Source organism: Anastrepha obliqua, chromosome 1 (genome assembly GCF_027943255.1).
Source record: "Anastrepha obliqua isolate idAnaObli1 chromosome 1, idAnaObli1_1.0, whole genome shotgun sequence".
Classification (NCBI taxonomy): domain Eukaryota; kingdom Metazoa; phylum Arthropoda; class Insecta; order Diptera; family Tephritidae; genus Anastrepha; species Anastrepha obliqua.
Window position 1 is genome coordinate 57,760,741 of NC_072892.1, and position 22,400 is coordinate 57,783,140.

Consider the following 22,400-nt stretch of genomic DNA (forward strand, 5'->3'; position numbering starts at 1 on the left):
ACAACTTTATTCGAGGTACCCCCAGAGATTCACTATAGCTCGATTTTCAATAGTTTGCCATGAAAATTTAGGAAAATATTGTTCAAATGTGGCATTATTATATAGAAATCGACCTAATAAACCAATCCTTTCAATCCAAGATATGCGCAATAGCACGCAGTACCACACAGGTGGGCCACAAATGAACGAGATAATATAAGAGGTGTACTCGTATATTGGCCTGATACAAAACACTTCTTTGTGATGTCTGTTTCAGATAGAAATTTTGAACATCGAAATCGCAAAGATTCCAGTAGTCCATAACATTCCGTTTCTGTGTTAAACTCGTAACTTCATTTTTTTTCGAAATTAAGATTTTTAGTGAAAAACACTCCTTAGCACTCCTGTTACGTAAAACAAAACATACAATGTTCATAATGATTATAGCATTTTTTTTCAGAGCGTTTCGGTTTTTCTCGTATCTACATGTTCGAATTCAAAAACCTCGTATCTACTATAAGTATCGTATCAAATAAGTTATAACTTTTCATAGAAGTTAAGTAACTCTAAACATTTTTATCGATTTACTGAAAATTATGATTTTGTAGATACGAGGTTAACAAAGAAAAGGGACGATAAAGAAAGTCAAATAAACCACATGTTATGTGACCATAGATGAGTTCTTGTAGGCTTGCTTGTGATGATGCTCTGCCATTGCGCCGGGTGCACTCGCTTGTGTCGCGGAGCTTCAGTACGCGGGTTCGATAACGCAGCAGCAGAACCAAGCTACCATCATAACTATCGACTCACAAGATCAATTAAATAAATTGGCCAACATACATAACTTACACCTACAGTCCTAGAAGGCCTAGGAATTCTTAAGCCTGGCAGCGCATGCGTATGTCGTGTGGCTGCTCTATATCCTCCCTACCTTGGCTTTGTAGATGTAAATAAAGCCCCACTAGATCATCTACACTTTCTCTGAATTCAAACCAAAATTATGCAAAACCTAGTGAATAATTTTCATTACAATATTATATTTATTAAAGATTACATAGCATGACAATTCAACTATTCTAAATCTATACTAATATATAAAGAGGAAAACTTTGTTTGTTTGTTTGTTACGAATAGGCTCAAAAACTACTGGACCGATTTTAAAAATTCTTTCACCATTCGAAAGCTACATCATCCACGAGTAACATGGATTATATTTTATTTTGGAAATAGGGCTCGAGATATAGGTCAAAACGTGGACCCGGGTAACCTTCGGATGTGTATGTACAATATGGGTATCAAATGGAAGCTGTTGGTGAATGCTTTAGTCCAGAGTATTTTTCATGGCGCTCTGTGACTGGGGTCTCGAGATATAGGTCAAAACGTGGACCCGAGTAACCTTTGGTTGTGTATGTACAATATGGGTATCAAATGGAAGCTGTTGGTGAATGCTTTAGTCCAGAGTATTTTTCATGCCGCTCTGTGACTGGGGTCTCGAGATATAGGTCAAAACGTGGACCCGGGTAACCTTTGGTTGTGTATGTACAATATGGGTATCAAATGAAAGCTGTTGATAAGTGCTTTAATACGGGGTAATTTTCATACCTATTGATGACTAGGGTCTCGAAATATATGCCAAAACGTGGACTCGCCGTGTCTTTGAACCGAATTAAACCAAACTTACACACATTGTTAAGTAAGTATTGAAGATGATTTCCGTATAGTTTGAATACCTATTGGTAGATAGGGTCCCGAGATATAGGTCAAAACGTGGACCCGGGTAACCTTCGGACGTGTATGTACAATATGGGTATCAAATGAAAGCTGTTGGTGACTACTTTAGTACAAAGTATTTTTCATGCCGCTACGTGACTGGGGTCTCGGGATATAGGTCAAAACGTGGACCCGGGTAACCTTTGGTTGTGTATGTACAATATGGGTATCAAATGAAAGCTGTTGATAAGTGCTTTAATACGGGGTAATTTTCATACCTATTGATGACTAGGGTCTCGAAATATATGCCAAAACGTGGACCCGCCGTGTCTTTGCACCGAATTAAACCAAACTTACGCACATTGTTAAGTAAGTATTGAAAATGGGTTTCGTAAAATGTGGTTGTAATTCGGAGCACTGGCAACGGGTACATCGTTCTTTTGAACCAGCCATAATGTCGCTTACTTTTTTAACGCTTGGGGCGGAACTGAACTGTCAAATTGACAGTGTGAGTTACAATGTGTCAATATTTCTTTCTGATTTGGATGCCATAAGGAAAAAACGTAAGTGCAACATGTAAAAATTGTTTGTGAATTTTTTTGGAGTGGATTTTGGAACAGTGAATAATTTCTTACGAAATTTGAGAATTTAATGTGAAATCCGAATGAAATTATGTGTTCGTGGAAAAAAAATTTTTTTTGTTTTTTTTTTTGAAAAATATAAATGGATAATGGTTAAAAAAGCTCCAATGCTTAATAAAACATATAAATTGAAACGAAAAATTCATGGATGATCATATGCGTTGATTTGAAATTTAAAAACAATCTTCTTTTTTCCTGATTTTCAATTTATATTTTATATTTACTCAAAAACAAATAGAAAAACAAAAAATATTGTTAATGCCAAAGCGCTTGAATAAAGAATAAAGAAATAAATAATATGAAAAGCATATATTTTCTGTTCTAAACCATATCTATTCTATTTTAGTGTGCCCAGCGAAGGGGGCCGGGTTTGCTAGTTAATATATATTTAGAATAATGGCGTTCTAACATTATTTTGTGGGGAGAGTGCATATTAACATAAAAAGAAGAATATTAGCAATTGCATTTACATATTTTCGGTGTCGATATAGCATCCCAACGACGCGTAGAAGGTCTCCTTGCTATGTGGTTGTTGCTAGATTTTCGTGCTTTAAATTACATTAGGTTATTCTTTTTTATTATGATAAATTCACTTTAGCTTTCTTATTATTTAAAAAAAAATTATAATAAAAAAAAAATCATTTTTTTCTTTAATTCTATTCCGGTTGCATTTAAGAGAAAAAAATTATAATTATAAAATATTTTAAAGACGTGAAGAAAAAAAACCCAAAAAACTATGTTGAGGAAGGTTAAAGTTAGTACATGTAGTCAAAAAAAAAATATGAGAGAAAAAAAAAATATTTTACTATTTGATAATTTTTTACAAAATCCATAAAAATGCACTGATTACTTTAATTTCAATTTTAATTTAATTGAATTTTTTTTTATTGTTGCTTTTAACAGTTAACAACTGTTAAGTATTATACATGTATACATACATACATACAAAGATAATACAGGAAGTCCGGTAAATAAACGTCATTAACGGCGAATAATGCAGGTCACAGAAGATTCTGATGATAGCAATTTAGAAAATGAAGAGAACTTACGTATTCCTCGTTGCAGGGGAAATTATGTTAAAATGAATATTAACAAAAAGGATATTTTGACAAAATGCTATAAAGAAAGTAAAGCTATTGCAGAGTCAGCAGAATCAGCTAGAATTAATAAAAACACAGCCACTTCTATAATTAGAAGGTATAAGAAGGATGGGTGTGAGATTATTAGACGAAATAGTGGTGGAAAAAGAAATGTTAAGCTAAGTGATGAGATTTTAAACAATGTGGAGAAATTATTTGAAGAAAATCCATCAGTTACTTAAAAAAATATAAAAAATAAATTGAAAATAAAAACGTCAACATGACCACAACAACGGTATTTAATGCATTAAAAGCTTTAAAAATAACATTAAAAATCGCTACAATCAACTTAGACCGTTTAAACGCCAAATCAACAATTGAACAACGCAAAAATTATGCACTAAATTTTTCACAAAATGCTGCACAAACACATGAGAAAATATTTTTTATCGATGAATTCGGTTTCAACCACCATCTTCGCAGAAATAAAGCTCGATAGAGGATAAATACTTCAGCCCATTTAATAGTTTCACCAACAAGAGGAAGAAATGTTTCATTAATTTTAGCCATGAATTTAAATGGTATTATACATTCTCAAGTAATTTCTAACTCAACAGTAAATTCAAGTGTTTTTATTACATTTGTTGACGGATTATTTAATAAATTTGCTGAAAGTAACAGCGTAGAAGCAACCGTTGCATTAAACGCTTTGTAAAAATTGCTTTAATTGAACTTTTTTTGATTCTTATTCGTGTTAGTATTCATTTTTATTGTAAATATTCAATATCACATTGATAAATTTTAATTTGAAATTAAAAATCTTTCATTTCAATTTAAAAAAATTTAATTTGAAATAAAAAAAACTTTAATTACTTTTAAAAAATTTTAATTTCAAATTAAAAAAATTTAATTTGAAGTTAAAAACCTATATATAGATATATCTTAACTGTTGTACGCTCGAAGAACCGCATAAATCGGCCATTTATTTTCGGCCATTTATTTTCGATGTAAAAACTTATTTATTTTTTTTTAAGGTGAAAACTTTTATGAACGCATGATGGTGTGGATGAACCCGGTGGGACAGTGACGGCCGACAGCCTTGAACAAATTCCAAAATTATGACCCCTTAATTGATTTACTTATATCCTCTATATTGACTTGTTTTAGCTTATTCTAATTTTTAAGTGTTTGCACGCCTCGACGATTTTGTAGTGACTAAAAAACGTCGATTGGGCCTAAACTGGATAACAAAAAAGGAAACTTTCACTACTTTCATTATTGTGTGAGACGAGAAGAAAGATGCGCACACGTACTGGGGTACAGATGTTTGTTTCAGATGAAAATTCTGAACACTGAAATCGAAAAGATTCTAGTAGCCCATAAAGAAAATGTAATAAACCACATCAATGAAGAAGCACATAATATAATTGAAATCGACGGGTTGATACGAAGGCACAGACGCAATAAACCTAGCGATCTCATACCTTCATTAAATTGTAACTAAACCTAGCGATCTCATACTTCCATAAAATTGCTTTACATTAGATAGAGGAAAAATTGTAGAATGTTGTCATATTTAAGTTGCTTGTTAGTCATTTGTAAATATTTATGAACAAGTCGCAACAAATAAAAAAAAATAGAAATTCAAGCATTCTAAAATTGCGTCAGCATAAGCCTTATGAAAAATTAGCAAGGGGTATTTATTGTAATCGCTTTATAGAGTCAAGTGTAACCATGAAGACAATATCTAATTCGATTTTTGCTTACAAATGCAAAAATGGGTAATGAGCTATAAAATCTTTCAGCTTCTGACCAGCAACTACATAGAAATACTATGTTGTGAACCAGTTACATTATCGAAGTGTGTTGAAAAAAATGTATTGATCATATTTCAGTACATGAAAGTTACAGCATACATTTGCCGCTTTGACCTATTTCTAGCGTTCAAGTTCAATTCAGAGCTTTGGGGTATAAAGAGAATTTTATGACAATCATTTTTTTCGTACATCTTAACTCGTTTTATCCCTCTCATATAAGCATTTTTTGCCCTTTCCCGCAAAAGAGACAAAAAAGACCCCCTTATAAACAAGTTAGAGGGTTAAAATGTTCCTCCTGTAATTTTTTACAAGTTGTGAAAAATATAGTCAATACGATTTCTTTGGCTTGCTGGGTTATTGGTGTCTTAAATTGGTTCCGAGCATTTGGCACACAAACGAAACAGCTGATTGGCACAAAAACGCCAAAAAATACAGCCAGTTGTCTTCTTATCACACGGACAGCATTAACGATTAACATAGAAAAAAGTGAAAAGAAAAAGCTCGCAACATAGCGAAACACTACATGCGTCTTGCTTAGTGTGTATGTATACGAAATAACAACACATAAATAAATATGTAAATACCTAAAATAAATATACAAACTTATTTAGCGAACCATGCGTCATTAGGGGAAATTCTTCGCTCCGCTTACCTCTTTAACGCAAAGACAGTGGCGTAGCCGAATGGGTTGGTGCGCGACTACCATTCGGAATTCAGAGAGAACGTAGGTTCAAACACCAAAATGAAGAAAAACATTTTTCTAACATTTCTCGGCAGGCAATGGCAAACCTCCGAGTGTATTTCTGCTATGAAAAAGCTCCTCATAAAAAACATCTGCCGATCGGACTCGGCTTGAAACTCCCACCATTTGCTCGCCACAAATAAGAAGAGGAACTCGGAGCTTTAAACTCCCGAATTGGGTGTACGCGCCAATTACATATACATGTATATAGAATACTAGCTTTAACCCGCGGCCCCGCTCGCGTAGGAGTAGTTTTGAGGGATTTAGGATATGTACATAACCGAGTTTTGTTTTAGTATTGCTTTTTTACTAAATAAAAAAAGCGATTTTGAGTGATGGAAATGTTTATTTAGAACTCCACCGCTACAGCTATTCAGTTCACGAGTGTCAAATATGATTGACCTATGGCGCCATTTCCAAAATTATAAATCTTCTCATAGGGTTATTGTTTTTGCGCCACCTTGTGTGTAAAATACAAAGGAATTCAACATGAAAATTAAATGAAAAACCTAAAAAATATATTAAAAAATAGTAACAGTAAAATAATTTAACATGAGTTACAATGAGCCAAAATGAAATAAAAAGTAAAAGTAGAGGGTCTTCCAAAACTGGCGCCTAGATGTCAGTCCTGAATAATTCCTAGACGATACATTTTTCTATATCATCTTTGACATTTGTCAAGTTGGCAGATGTACAATTTTACTCGGTAGAACAACACGTTAAAATTATTGAAACTTATTATGACAATGATCGATCTTTAAGAACAACGCATAGCAAAATACGGGACTTTTTTATGAAAATATTCATCCGAATTAGTCGAAAACTGGTGGAAAAATTCCAAGAAATTCTTTTTATTGATGATAGAATAACGACTGGCAGATCAAAAATTGGACACTCTGTTGAAAGTATTTCTGCTGTAGGGCAAAGTGTTGCTCAACAACCTTCAACATCGATATCTCGATATTCTCAAGATTTAGGCAATCATGAATTGACTGTTTGGTGAATTTTTACTGTAGGTGAAATGGAATTTTTCACATATAATTGTTAAGAGCCATATTTTTTAATAGAAAGAGTGAAACCTGAAAGAATCTAAATTTGTACATGTTTTATTTTAAAACATCTAGGCACATCTTTTAAAAGGCATCTTACTTGTACAACGTCTTACATTTTTTTTATAAGAACTGAGTACATACAAACTCTTTTTCCAATTGCCCAAATTTGGCTTCCGTTACTGCCCTTAAAACAACGCATCATCGTAACTTCTACACTTTCGTTCCATATAAGTAATTTAACCTTCTTCTTCCTAATATGAGAACCATAAGAAATCTACGAGAAAGCCTTTAATAATTTAATAAATTATTTGGTAACCATACTACTTGTCGATTTTTGCTAACTCTGTTGACCACTTATGGTCAGTGATTTACCCTTTTTGATCATGTCTGTAGATTTGTCAATTCATACCCCACCCATATTTGCAACTGCATATGTGTATATATTCATTTAAAGTCAACGATTTGTTAATCAAATGCCCTCAACCTTTTTCTGAATAAATTTTATAAGATATCCAAATATTTCACCCATTGTACATATACCTAAACTTTGTATTAAGAAAAATGAGTTTAACCACTTGACGCGCGACCTTTTCCCCCAAAAATGCTACCAAAAATATCAGGTTTTTTTAATTGGTATTTAAAAAGTGTATATGTTTAAAAATAAAAATAGTTTTACTATTTGAATATTACATTAATAAAATATAAATATAATAACTAATAGAAATTAGTAACTAGGTTTTCTATGGTATATATAAACACATGGCTCCAAACATAAACCAATTTTGGATTTAAAAAATACATATAAGGCCATGTACTGGCTGATTCAAGATATAAATCTAGCCTCCTCCGGCTGAAAAGTTTACGTGGTGCGAATAAGGATTCCAACCACTTTTTAGTAGCCGTTCGCATCCGGGCAAGGATAGCCAGCACAAAGAATAACTTGGCAAAAAACCCCAAGGAACAAATTTAGAAGTCGTAGACTATCCGCACATAAAAACAAAGTTTTAGAAACCTCTTGACGAAACTTTAAGCCAAGTGAGCCTTTTGGAGGGAGTAGATGGGGTTTAGGGAGGTATAAGCGAAAGCATAAATGTTGCAGCCACAAAAGTATTGGGAAAAACAGAGAGCAAAAGAAAAATTTCCTGGTTCGGCGAAGAATGAAAAAGGCTATAGAAAAAAATTATAAAAGAAGAAACTATGATAAACCATAAAATGCGACAAATTGCAGAAAAGTTTGAAAATCTACGACGGGAAGAGAAAAAAAGGGAAGTTTTAGCAATGAAAAATGTAAGCTCCTAGAAGTAGGCCTCAACTGCCGTAACACACGAAGTTGTTTTAAAAACGTGAACGATCAAAGACGCGAGTTTAACCGAAAAACGCCATAATGACCTATCATCTTTTCATATATTTCAAAGCAGCTTACGACAGCATAATTCGAAACTAGCTCTTCTCAGCGATGGATTCAGAATACTCGATACGCTAATACTCGTGCGCTTGACGCGGCTATGCACATTGTAAGGAAAGTCGTAAGAATTCAAAACGATTGTGATTGAATTCAAACGAATTTGTGAGCAGAATTTGCTCACAGAATCCTTATGGCGAACAACTGCTTTGTGCAATCACCTAAAGAGCCGTCTTCTAGATAGGAGATTTCTCTGTATCGCTCAATTGTTATGACAACCTTGCTATACGGTAGTGAATTTAGAGGGAGCAGCGGAAGTACTACAATCATAAACTCGAAAATTTGTACGAGCAACCGTCTTTAAATTCGGCCAAGGACTACGACTTCAGCAGCTTTCCTCAAATATTTGGGATAATGTTTTATGCTGTTAAAACAACAACAACTTAAAAACCTACAAATCAGAATCATTCCCAAGGGGTTTATCGCCCGCTCCGCTATCGTAAAAAATCAAACACACCACTGCATGTAAAATGTAAGCGATAAGTTGACTCTATTGTAGGGTAAGAAATCACACAACACTTTGTTAATGAAATATACAAACATATGTACATACATATGTACACACATAGATAAACACACAACGCAACAAATGGCAAACAGCTAATAATCAAAAAGTAAACACCAGATGAATGCAGTAGTTGTGAGTTAGATTGCTAAAGCTGACAAGAGAATTCGCATTACAATAAAAAAAACAAATAACGTTTTATACTACATCGATTATAAACAAATTGTTAATATGTATGCAAGTATGTATTATATATTGGAACAATATTTTGGATAGAACAGAACTTGAATTGTTATTGCTGCCTATTTTGCGTATTTGGATATTTGTATTGGTAAAAAAAGCTTACACCGTCAAATGACTAGCTAAATGCAATGGACGGACGAAATTTCGCACGAGTGTAGGTAACGATTTGACGGCTGTGGCAACTTGTACGGGTTCAGGCGAGCATGAATGGATAAGTACTCGTATTTTGTATACCATAACTGCACTGTCAACGCGCTCGCGATCACGTATGCAACAGCAACAGGCCACAAACGGCCAAAAGAGGTGGGCGCGCTTGCTGAATGGAAATTGGAAAAGTACCTAAATAAAAATTAATGCCGCAAACACTGGCTGATCATGTGAAAGTGTCTGTCTTGCTCAGTTGCTGGCAACAAGTCGTATGCCTCCCTAGTGCTGGCCCAGAGCTGCTGGTAATGTGAGAAGGGTGTGAGTTTTGCACACTGTGTATTTCCTCATAAATAAGTTACATTCCTTGACAGCAAACATACACGAGGACATTTGTAGGTTTTCCTACTAGCAACACCCGCCGTGTCGTGCGTAAGCTGGTTATAAACAAACTTGAAATCGTCAGCAGAAGCCAACAGTTTTCGATTTGTTTGTACACACAAAAGACCTTCAAATGCCCTTTAACAAGTAATGTTTACTTCCAGCCACCTGGGTTCTACACACACACACATACGTAAATATATAAATATGTACTATACATAATCACCCTCGATTCACCCTATAAATGTGAAAAGACGGAGCCAATAGCAAACCATCGTACATAAAAACGGAAATGACAGTCGTAAAAAGCTCAAGAACAATGTTAAACGTAGTAAAAATTTAGTAGCTCAAAAAAACAGAAAAAACCAAAGAAATAAATAAAAGCACAAACACTCGACGAATTACACGGTATCGTTGATTCATCGTTTTATGAAGCGCTTCCATTATTATTGCCAAGAACAACATACCCATTTGTCTAGAAAGTTTGTCATGCTAGTCGCTCGCATGGCGTCTCCGACGTCATCAGCGCATTTCTATTATACATACACACCCATTTAGTGAAGTCACGACATTTTCACGTCCGTGTGTGTATGTATGTGCATGCTCACACACACAGACGCTGCCAGCAGCTGTTGGCTTGAGAGCTTTTAGCCGTTGAGCTTTTTTCTTAGGGGCTATTCGGCATTGCCAGTCCCATTAAATTGATTCCAAATATACGAAATTCAAAATTTTCAGTGACAACACTTTATGCTAGTAAAATGTAGACATTTGACTTACCGAAAGTATACTTCGAATTTTGTTAGTGATTTTATTTGGTGAGTTGTGCAAAAAAACTTGAAAAATTTGCTATTAATAATTTTTTCCACTACAAATATTTTGTATAAATCCAGACAGTTTAGTCATTAAACGAAGAATGAATGAATTTGATTTTGATTTCGAAGTTGTCATAGTTTTAAGGGTAAAGTGCTATTTTTGTTAAAAATATATTTAAGAGTTTATTTTCTAGAGAGTTGTAAGTAATAAAGTAAAGGTATTCAATTTTTCCCTGTAATTTTTTCTCATCAATTTTTTCTGCGGTACCTCCAGGTAAAAATTAGTTAGTAAAATGGATTGTGGTGTTGGAGCTGGTATGTATATATTCTCATGGACCTAAAATTGTAAAATATGTGCGTCTTCCGAATACCAGCAGTGTCTTCCATGCGGAAGTACTGGCAATTGGGGAAGATTGTAGGCTACTAATCGCAGTTTTCTCTTTTAAGGGCAATATCGCAATTCTTTCGGATAGCCAATCTAAGTAATAAAGTAAAGGGTATTCAATTTTTCCCTGTAATTTTTTCTCATCAATTTTTTCTGCGGTACCTCCAGGTAAAAATTAGTTAGTAAAATGGATTGTGGTGTTGGAGCTGGTATGTATATATTCTCATGGACCTAAAATTGTAAAATATGTGCGTCTTCCGAATACCAGCAGTGTCTTCCATGCGGAAGTACTGGCAATTGGGGAAGCTTGTAGGCTACTAATCGCAGTTTTCTCTTTTAAGGGCAATATCGCAATTCTTTCGGATAGCCAATCTGCAATGCAGGCACTGGATTCGGCTACAACAACCTCTAAGTTGGTGGAAGAAAGTAGGAATAGCCTTACCACCTTGAGTGAAAACCATAAAGTTACTTTAATCTGCGTCCCGGGACATCGGGACATTGAAAGTAACGAAAAACCAGATGAACTGGCAAGTGGGGAATCTGCCAAGGCAACGCTCTTGCAGAATCGGTATTTACACCTTTAGGCGCAGTCAAGAATAGAAATTCCATAAAATACCTCCGCATCGCGGACTGTACAGGGTCCGGCACCCGAAGTGTAACCAATTAAAAAGGCCATCAATATAGTTTGGAAAATTACTTTTATTCAATTCAAAGTAAAAGGCATGTGAAAATAATACAAAATTAAGAATCAATATACTTTTGGTCGATATGATCACCTTTTGCCTTGACTAGGGCCTCGAGACGGTGCAGAAACGAATCGCAAGCTGCCCGAATGTGACTTGCAGGTATTTTGGCTCACTCGCAGACAATGGCTTTTTTCAGCGCCTCGAGACTGGTGAATATTTTAGTTCGAATCTTGCTCTCCAAAATAGTTCAAAAAGAATAATCCATCGGATTCGCGTCTGGTGAGTTTGAGAGTCATTGTGTAGACGTTATAAACTTCGGGACGTCGTTTTTTAGGCATTCGTTTCGAGGTTCATTCGAGCTTTGTGAGACGGTGCCGAGTCCTGGTGAAACGTCCATGGTCTGCCAGCAAAATGTTTGTCTGCCCACGACTTCAAAGCAACCTCCAGAATACTTTCCCGATAATATTTCGCATTTACCTTAACGCCAGACCCGATGAAAACGATTGGAGAGCGCCCATCTGCGGTTACAGTGGCCCAAACCATTACCTGTGGCGGGTGCTGCCTCCTGGTGGCCAATCGGTGACTCAAATTCTCGTATGAACGGTCGGTTAAATAAACCCTATCGTTTTGGGAGTTTATGAATTGTTCAATTTGAAAAATTTTCTCATCGACTCAGCGACGCTACCAGTTGCATTGTAACGGGTAATAGTGCGATAAACAAAAACTTTATTTACTTTAAGGTGTTCGAGCTCATGACCAACCGCTGATTGTGATTTTCCAGCCTAATATAATGTAATCATACTATTACGTTTGAAATCCATTACTGATTTTCTTTTTTCGCATTACTCTGTACCTGTAGGTTGAGAGATTGAAATTAGCAATCAAGCAATCGTCAACATTGATAAACATGAAACGACGGGACACCTGGAGACTAAGGGCATTCATAACTGGCTTTTGGTCTATCGGAGAACAACCCGCCAAAATGGGCATCCCTCACAAGACATACTGTCAGAGTTGGAAACAACCCGAGAAAAAGGACACAATCTTCCATTTCCTCTGTGAATGCCGCCCTATGGAAGGACAGAAAGTTAACCGTGGGCAAACCGCTGTTCGAGAGGGTCGAACACTGTCTGGCTTAAACGTCAACAATCTATTAGGTTTGTCCATAAGTTTGTGCGTTTTTAAAGGTGGTTTTAAAATTTATAAAAAAGGTGTTTAAAGTATTTATTAATCAATATATACATATATTCTTTCATTATTTGCAACGTCTTCCCAACGTTAAGGCAAATGTTTAATTCCCTGCTCAAAAATTTTTTTGACTTTGGAGCCAAAATACGCTTCGATATCCCTTTTTATAGCTTCTTTTGAGGAATAGTTCTTGTTACTCATATGGGATTGAAGTCCACGGAAAAGATGATAATCAGAAGGTGCAATATCCGGAGAGTATGGTAGATGGGGTATTAGCTCCCATCCGAGCTCGTTCAGCTTGCCTAATGTTTGCCTTGCGGTATGAAGTCTTGCGTTGCCGTGGTGAAACAAAATTGTACCTCATTCAAGTTGAATAGCTGATGGGAATAATAATATCGCAGTTATCGTCTGGTTTGGTTCCAGAAGCTCATAATAAATAACACCGGCCATATCCCACCAAATAGACAGAAGAATCTTCTTGGTGTGAAGGCCATCTCTAGGGGTCGGTTCTGGTGTTTCATCTTTATCTAACCATTGGCGTTTGCGAACAGGATTATTGTAAAGGACCCATTTTTCGTCACCACTAACGATACGGTAAAAAAACTTTCATTTTCAAGCCGTTGTAGCAACTGAGAACACACATTAACTCTCTGCTGACGGTTGGCGACGGAAAGTCTATGCGGAACCCATTTTTCCAGCTGCGAAACCCTTCCCAACTGAACCAGGTGGCTGTGAACTGTGAACTATGCAATGAATTTAACCTCTGACCTATCACATCGACTGTCAAACTTGGCCCAGCTTCCACGAGTTAGAGCAAGGCGTCGGAGTTAAAGACTTCAGGACGACCAGCGCGCGGTGCATTCTCCACGTCGCAGTTACCACTTTGGAATTTTAAAAACCACTTTTGCGCAGTTCTTACACTCACGGTATCCTCTCCGTGAACAGTGTTTATGGTATTTCTGCAGCAGCAGTTGTTGCATTTTTACCACTTTTATAAAAAAAATACAAAAAGTGCCTCTTATACACGTTCGAAGATTCCATTTTGTTGAATGCACAATATATCAAAGGAAATATAAATAGTCCCGTTATATTCCACGAATAATTTTTTGTATGCAAAAAACGTACAAAAGCGAAATTATGGGTAAAATACGCACAAACTTATGGACTGGCCTGATAATAACGTTCTTCTACCATCCATTTAAAGTCATAGGTCTAAGCTCTTTTGGGCTAATTGAAAAACCGACACAAAAAAAAAGATTATTATTTATCAAATTATCCTGCTGACACAAAAGTATTTTCTGCTCCACATGACCTATTGGCCTCCTGGAGAATATTATTTTTTGTCCATAATTTGCAAGTTGCCATAGGAATCCCAATATTGCCTCTATTTTCAAGCGGTAGAAGACTAGTACCCTTTCTGGCTAGCTCATCGGCCGTGTAACTGCCTTCAATATCTCTATGTCCCGGAACCCATAACTTGAAGATGGTCTAATATCATTTAGAGCTGCCAAGCATTCCTGTGCAACCTTTGATCTTAGTATAACTGCCTCCATTGATTTGATTGCCGCCTGGCTGTAAGAGTTTACGTCACGGCGTGTATGTTAAGGTACCATAATAATACAAAACAAATAAAAAAAGTAGGGGAAGTCACAGGTTTGTAGAAATTCAGTGAATTTCTTGTTAATATTATGATTTGTGACATTTGAACGAAACAAACTAATAAAACAATGTGAAAGCACAAATTATACAAATACCTCCAAATGCAGTTTTTCTGCGGATGACACCGTGGCTAGAAAGAATTTATGTGCGTATATGTATAATTTCTTGTGATTGGTAGTTTCTATTACTTTCGCTTCCTCCTACCCTTCACAAAAAGTAATTTCCCTTCCTTTTGTTCGTGTATTCTCGGGGCATGACGTTGCAACGAATTTGGAAGGCGCCACCTTGTAATCTATCATTCTTGCGGTCGTCCGACTAACCTTTCTCAAAGAGTTAAACGACGCATCAGAAGTGTTCAACAACCGTAGAAATTCGGAATACATTGGAAATTGACCATTAATTAGAAAACCCGGATACGCAAAGGAACTAATAGCAAACATAAACAGGAACTGAAGGATGGTCGGAAGCGCGAATGGAACCGAATAGCATTTGAAACAATAAAAAAAAATTAAATTTTAACCGATAAAAATCGCTTAAGACCAGTAGCAGAGGCAAAGTAAGGCCCAACTAGATACTAACTCAATTATCTGCATTAATCATAATTAGATTTAAATACTTTTTAGAGAGTACGATTTTTCGTTTTTTATATCTGCTGTTTTTTTAGCTGCATGAGAACTACCGATATGGACAACAATGGTTTAAGAGCTGAGAATGACAAACTGAGTAGACATTTTTGTTCAGTAAGTTTTGGCAAGGGCGGTCGCTGTAGCCGAATGGGTTGGTGCGTGGCTACCATTCGGAGTACGTAGGTTTAAATCTCCGTAAAGCACTAAAATGAAGAAAGTTTTTTCGAATAGCTCCTCATAAAAAAATATCTGCCGTTCGGAGTCGGCTTAAAAGTGTAGGTCCGTCCATTTGTGGAGCAACATCAAGACGCGCACCACAAATAGGAGGAGGAGCTCGCCCAAACACCTAATGTAAGTGTACGCGCCAATTATTTATTTGTTCAGAATTGGCAAGTCATTTCGTTTAAGGCCAGAATAACGCTTCAATTTTTACTTACCTGAAAAATAAATCTGTTCGCGAAGTTCATATATTGTAGCATTTCGTTTATTTTACGTGCGGTTTACATGCAAAAATTTATAAGCTAAACATCGACGACATTTGGTTCCAACAAGACGGCACTTCTTGCAACACAATACGCCAGACGTCCAGATTTATTGGAAGCGTAGTCAATAATTGGACTGATCGAATAGATCATGTAATTTGTAGCCGCAGCCGACATATGCCGCAAATCACATTCAAAATATAAAAGCTGTGAAATTATCTACTAGATTATAATAAGAAAAAAAGTTTCTCTAAAAATAATTCTGTTTTGTATTATCATTTTAAATTCCCAAGCTCTTAAAAAAGCACCCGACATAGTCTCAAAATGCTACATTTTAAATTTTATTGTCGGAATAAATATTTGTGTTCTTTAGTATTTCGTTGGTGCACTCAGTTTTTTTAATATCTTTATGTCAAAAAAGTACCGGGAATTGTTCAATAAAAAAAAAAATGTTTCATCATCAAAATTTATTTTGTCGCCTTCAAAATAGGTTCCATTCGAAGCAAAACACATATGCCAACGATTAGTTCTTGACGACGCGTTTGAGGAGATCTTCTTCAGCTCCTTCAGCGAATTCTCCTTAAAAGCCTCTATCGACTTAAAGCAGCGTCCGCGGAGTGGCAATTTAAGTTTTGGGGAAAGGAAAAAGTCACAGGGGTCTAAATCCGGTGAATACGGTGGTTGTTCGCTAATATTTGTCGAGTTTTTGGTAAAAAAAGTGTTCACAATATAAGCCTTGTGAGACGGTGCGCTATCCTGGTGCAAGTTCCATGAGTTTTCTTCCCACAAATTGTTCCGTTTCCTAAACACATTCTCTCTCAAACATCGCATAACTTCCAAATAATATTTTTCATTTACCGTATAACACCAGGATAATCAAAGAAAACGAGTAGCATGACTTTCATTTTTGACCAACTTTGACTTGGTTTTTTGGGTTTCGGCTCATGTGGATAGCGCCATTCAGCCGCCTGTTGACTGGTTTGCATGTCAAACTCATATGCCCACGTCTCATCACCTGTTATGTTGTGCTGGATAAACGTTGGGTCCAAATTCGCTTGCTCAAGTATGTCTTCAGCCGCCTTCTTTCGATGAATATTTTTTTTTAATTCAACTCTGTTGGAACGAGTCGAGCAGCCACGCGTCTCATGCCCGATTGATGGGATTAAATGTTGCGAATTGATTCGTGAGCCACGCTAAGGTCACGAGCTAGCTCTCTCAAACTTAAATGAGCAGCACCATTTCCTTGACTTTATCAACGTTTTCATCCGTTGAAGACGTTGATGAGCGACCAGATCGGGGCAAATCTTCCACGATTTTTCGGTCATCTGCAAAAGTCGTATACCACTCGTAGACCCGTGTTTTTGATAAAGCACTAGCATAACTCGCCATAGGCTTTTTGCAATATTTTCATTGATTCGGCACACGAAACCCCCTCGAAACACAAAACAAATTATTCGTTCGATATTGTTTTCCATATTGAAAATCGCAGAGCACACCTGCGGTTGACTGATTTAATTAAATGAAAAAAAAAACAAGCTAATTGACAGATCACGCTCAAACTCTGCGACACTATAGAGGATATTTGTACCAACATTGCAGCAAAAAAAAAAAATGTAGACATACCTCAAAAAAATAAGTATATGTGCAAAGTTTTGTTGATAGTAACGGTACATTTTTGTTTGGTAAGCCAAAGTCTGCATTTGCAGTCCAACTTAACTATTCGGTTGCAAAATTCTTCATTAGTCATTATTCTTAGTACCGTTATTACAAATTTGTGTTGCTAGATTTGGTTTTCATGTGAAATAAGTATATGGTATGTGCAATCAGAGATCAGTATTGATTTGGCAAGCACTGAGAGCAAGTTTTCAAAAAATCGTGTGTTATTTGCATTGGTATCATAAAGAAAAATGTAAGTAAACTAGATTACTTCTTTTGAACAAAGAATAATTGAATTATTGATGGGTTTAACTGTAGAATGCCCTGTGGAAGACATTTATCTGATGAAGAGCGTGGTCTGATTAAAGGGCTAAGCGAAAGAGGCAAAATTATTTATGAAATTTCTGCTAGAGTAAATCGGCATAGAAATACCATCAGCAAATTTCTTAAAAATCCAGAAACATATGGTCAACTCAACCGAAGCGGCAGATCAACTAACATCGACAGCACATGCAAACGAGAAATTCGTCGTCTGGCTGCTCAAAAAGAAATGTCTTGCAAGAAAATCAAACACCATTTAAGTCTTAAGGTCACCGAGAGACGAATACATCAAATTTTGGTCGAGGACGGAACACTTAAATATTGTTTGCGGGAGCCGGTACCAAGACTATTAGCATTTGCCGGAAAATACAAATCTTGGACTAACGAATTCTGAAACGTTCTATTTTCAAACGAAAAAAAGTTCAACTTAGATGGTCCAGATGGTTGCCAGAAATATTGGCGGGACCTTAGGTAATCACGGCAAACGCACCATGAGCGGAACCAGGGTGGCTGGTCTTTGATGATTTGGGCCGCTTTCGGACTTGGTGGAAAGTTTACAATTTGTCTTATTCCGACAAGAGCCAACGCAGAATTCTATGTTGAGGATGTTCCCATTGAGTTTGCGGGAAGCATAGACGGAGACGACTGCGCTTTCCAGCAAGACAAGACATGGATTGGGGCGTATCCATACGGCTCGTTTAACTAAGGCCTACCTATCGCCAAGAAAAATTTCAGTTCAGCACTAAGTCCCGATTTAAACTCAATTAACGACCTTTGGGGAATATTGTCGGCCCTTATTTATAAAAATGGTCGGTAGTTTGAGACAATGAAAGACCTGAAAGGTGCTTTAGTTTAAGATAGGTGATTCCACTCTTCAAAACTTGACAGACTCTAAGCCTAAGCGTATAAATGATGTTCTTTTTCAAAATGAAAAACATGTTAATTATTAGAAAATCGAGAGTTATAGAAACGTTGAAAAAAAGTGTAAAGAAAGGCCAATGCACATATACTTATTTCATTTGAAGTTATTTTAATTTCTTTGTTAATTTAATAAGTTTAGTCAAGTTGAATTTTTCTTGTATAATTTTTTGTTCCTATTTTTCCGAAATATAAGGTTATAATATATAGGGTTATTTAATAGGTGCGCTTCAACTTTTTTCCGATAGGGAGGGCGAACGACGCAATATTTTTTATTTTTCGCTTGTCATTTGTAAACTTCATTAGTATTCATTTCATCATGGAACGCTACACACTTGAGCAACGATTGCAAATCGTGCAAATTTTTTATGAAAATAATCGTTCTGTTGCTGCTACTTTAAGAGCATTACGGCCATTTTACGGTCCATTTAACAAGCCGTCCCGTTTTGGGGTTATGTGAAGTCATTGGTCTACAGCAGAGTTCCCCAAACTTTTTTGTGTCGTAGACCCTTTGCCATGTTTTTCCGTGTTGGGTAGACCCCCTACTTACCTGATATTGATTTCCTGTAAATTTCTAACTGTAGTGAAGTTTAGTGCTAAAAACTTAAAGTAAAAACACATGTTAATTTATACATTTATTAATTGAATATTAATTGAATTTAAATTAAAACTACTAAAAAATTTTGTATCTGTTATGTAAAATATACGTAACAGAAAATAAACTATAAATAAAATAACATAAGCAATAAGTCAATATTTTTAGTGAGAAGGATGAACCTGATGCTTTAATAATAAATTATCAACATTTGGCGTCAATTTTGTAAGGGTTAATCTTAGGGTAAGGGTTTATTTTTTTCGTTAGGAGATTGGTAACAGCGCTGAACCCCCTTTCCAGTAGGTATGACGATGGAAAGGAAATTAAAAATTTCCTCGCTATATTCCATAATACGGGATAAGTAACGGGTATGTTGTTTTGCAGCCAGAATTGCTGATATCCGTTCTTACACTTGACGTTTCCATTATTTGACGTTGGCAATATTTACATTCTATAATATATAATAAAGTTTTTACTTCATAGGTGCTTTTATAAATAATGGATATATATTTTGATATTATAAGATAGTATGATGTAAGTAAATAGGTATTATCAGTGTATGTGTTGAGATCCACTATCGCGGACCCCCATTTTCATTTCATTGACCCCCACATTTTTTTTTCGCTGACGCAGACCCCTTGCAGGTTGTCATAGACCCCCAGGGGTCGATATAGACCACTTTGGGAATCACTGGTCTACAGTAACAAGTCGGCGACGATTTGTGAGCTCAAAGCCAATATTGAACGCGAAATTGCTGGAATTTCGGCCGATTTATGCAAAAGAGTGATCGAAAATTGGGTTCAACGATTGGACTTCGTAAAACGTGCACGCGATGGTCATTCAAAAGAAATCGAATTTCATACTTAAATATATATGTTCAAACTCGATAATAAAAAAAAATTAGTTAAAAAAGTCAAACCGTTTGTGTTTTATTCAAAAAAGTTCAACAGTTAAAGCGCTCTTACTGAAAAACCCTACATTAAAATTATTGGTTGAACCTTTCTCCTGCTTCTTTATAGTTTTTCATTTGAAAATACCCTTGCACATATAGAGCTATAGGAAAGTTTTTCAAAAAAACACACGTAAACTTCAGAAAAATGAATGAAATTTTTATTTAAATCGATAGTACAGTCACATATAATTTAATGTTTGAAGATTATTTCATGCAAATGTTGACCGCGACTGCACTTCAAATGGTCCACCCGCTTAATCCAATTTTGGCATACTCTTTCCAATGTTTCGGCCGGTATCTCACATATAAATGCTTTAATGTTGTCTTCCAATGCGTTAATTGAAGCAGGCTTGTCTGAATAGACATGAGCTTTAACATAGCCCCACAAAAAATAATCTAAACGCGTTATATCGCACGATCTGGGTGGCCAATTGACAGGTCCCAGGTTAAAAAGATAATAGCTAAAAAAATCCCCCGTTACTTATTTCCGTGAGGTATGTGTAACACGCGTTTTTTATATCAACAATTCTCGATATTTTTTTTGACGGAATATATCTTAGTATTTGTGAAGTGTATGTGCATTTTCTGTGTGACTGTATATTAAAGATATACACACATACATACATATCTTACATTAAAATATTAAATTTCCTTTCTCCTTGCAATTACCATTCGCATCGCATTACAGAGTAGACCCACCGGTTTTTTGTAAAATGCCTTGTGGGCCTTTGCTATTTGCTTATAAAACCTACCAAGTACAAACAAATTCAGTTAATAGATAAATAATTTATTTATTTATTGAATCTATATTTTTAGCACAAACATGTATGACATAATAATTATATATACCGACGACGATGACTTTACATCCTTTTGCATTTATGTATTTCTTTATTTTGCTGTGTAGGTATACAATTTTAATCTCCAAAGTTTATCCATGTGTGTGTATGTATGTTTGCATGAATGAGTCGCTACAAATAAATACACCTGTAGGCATATCATCAGCGTTCGCCAAACCTTTATTTTATTAATATTTATATGTATATAGAGTGTGACAGTTTGTGTAGATGTTGTTACCGTTATTATTATCATTCAGCTACTTTGCAACAGTTTTAATTTATTTGGACATAAATTACAAATAATCAGAGAATATTACAAAATGTGTCTATTCTGCGTGTTTTCTGTATGCTGTCAAATTTAATATAATTTGTTTTCCAATATAATTTAAATGAAACAATGAAATTCTGCCAATTAGCAATTTTGCTATATTTCAGCCGAACGTAAATACCATCAACCAACCAACCAACCAACCAACGAACAAACCTACCAAGTGATATTGTCCATGAATGAAAATGACTGCGCTAACAGCAAAGGTGGCGATGACGGTGAAATTAGCGAGGGCGATAGGCATTTATCTAGGCAGCGAACACATCTCGCACGAACTCAATTCGCCAGGATTGATGAAGGTGCAGTGATTGCACTGCCATTGATTGTTCGTGCCGGCAGCACCTGTGGCAGAGCTTGTGGTGGACGCAGCAGCCTTATTACCAGCAGAGGGGCCGCTACAAAAGACAGAAGAGAACGGATAAAAAATAAATACGTGGCACAAAAAAGCAAAAATAAAAATAAAATAAAATAGTAAATAAGTGAAATACATTGCATTATATCAATGCCATCAAGTCAAGCAGGAGACGTGCTCTATGACTTCAATTCAAGTGGGTGGCACCCGTTAAACTAACCTGCTGCCGCCGGTGCTTGCGTGTATTAGCGACTCCAGTAGCTTCCATGGCTCGCTAGCCTTAAAGCTGTATGCCAAATCGGCATTTTTGGTGCGTACGGCCTCCAACAGTGGGCCCATGTGTGCACGCAACGGCACCGTGTCCATTCTATATAGATACAACAACAAGTGAAAATCTGAAATGGCCTCGAGAAACTCTTGATCCGTCCAGTGGGAGAGATACGTGCTTAGCGCATTAAAATCTTGCAAATGTCCATCCAGGTAACGATTCTCCACGGGGAATGGTTCACCGCGTTTCTTGTATTGTGTGAATGTGAATTGGGGTTGCAGTGGTGTTGAGGCGGGCACATCTACCAGCAAATATTCGACTGGCAGAGGACGTGCCAAGCGCTGTACTTCATTGCCATATTGGTCTTTTTCCTGCAAAAAAACACAAAACAAAAAACAAAAACAACACGAGATTAGAGGTTAAGTATAGGAATAAAATAAAGTATAGGAATAATAAATGTATGAATGTATGTACTTGGATGCATGTTGATATGAACATACACCTGCGTTCGCTATAATAGCAGCGCGATTTATTGCACAGTTTTGAATATTTATTTAATTTTTGTTTCTTTCGTAAAA

The 22,400-nt window shown here is 36.0% G+C and overlaps 2 protein-coding genes across 3 annotated transcripts in view; both read right to left on the reverse strand.

Moving 5' to 3' along the window:
* Positions 1–10,674, reverse strand: part of LOC129239500 (uncharacterized) — a 108,340-nt gene extending 97,666 nt beyond the window's left edge. Inside the window, exon 1 of one of the 2 annotated variants that reach the window (XM_054875019.1) lies at positions 10,533–10,674. The gene's annotated coding sequence lies outside the window, so the exon portion shown is untranslated. The remainder of the gene's footprint in view (positions 1–10,532) is intronic. The other variant, XM_054875035.1, reaches the window with a different exon arrangement.
* A 10,638-nt stretch (positions 10,675–21,312) lies between these two features.
* On the reverse strand, positions 21,313–22,200 carry LOC129245076 (nuclear protein localization protein 4 homolog). Its single transcript, XM_054883049.1, has 2 exons — positions 21,775–22,200; positions 21,313–21,597 (listed from the first exon to the last, which is right to left on the reverse strand). Exons 1-2 carry the CDS (start codon positions 21,918–21,920, stop codon positions 21,447–21,449), a joined length of 297 nt encoding a protein of 98 aa, XP_054739024.1. The 5' UTR covers positions 21,921–22,200; the 3' UTR covers positions 21,313–21,446.
* Positions 22,201–22,400: the final 200 nt, after the last annotated feature.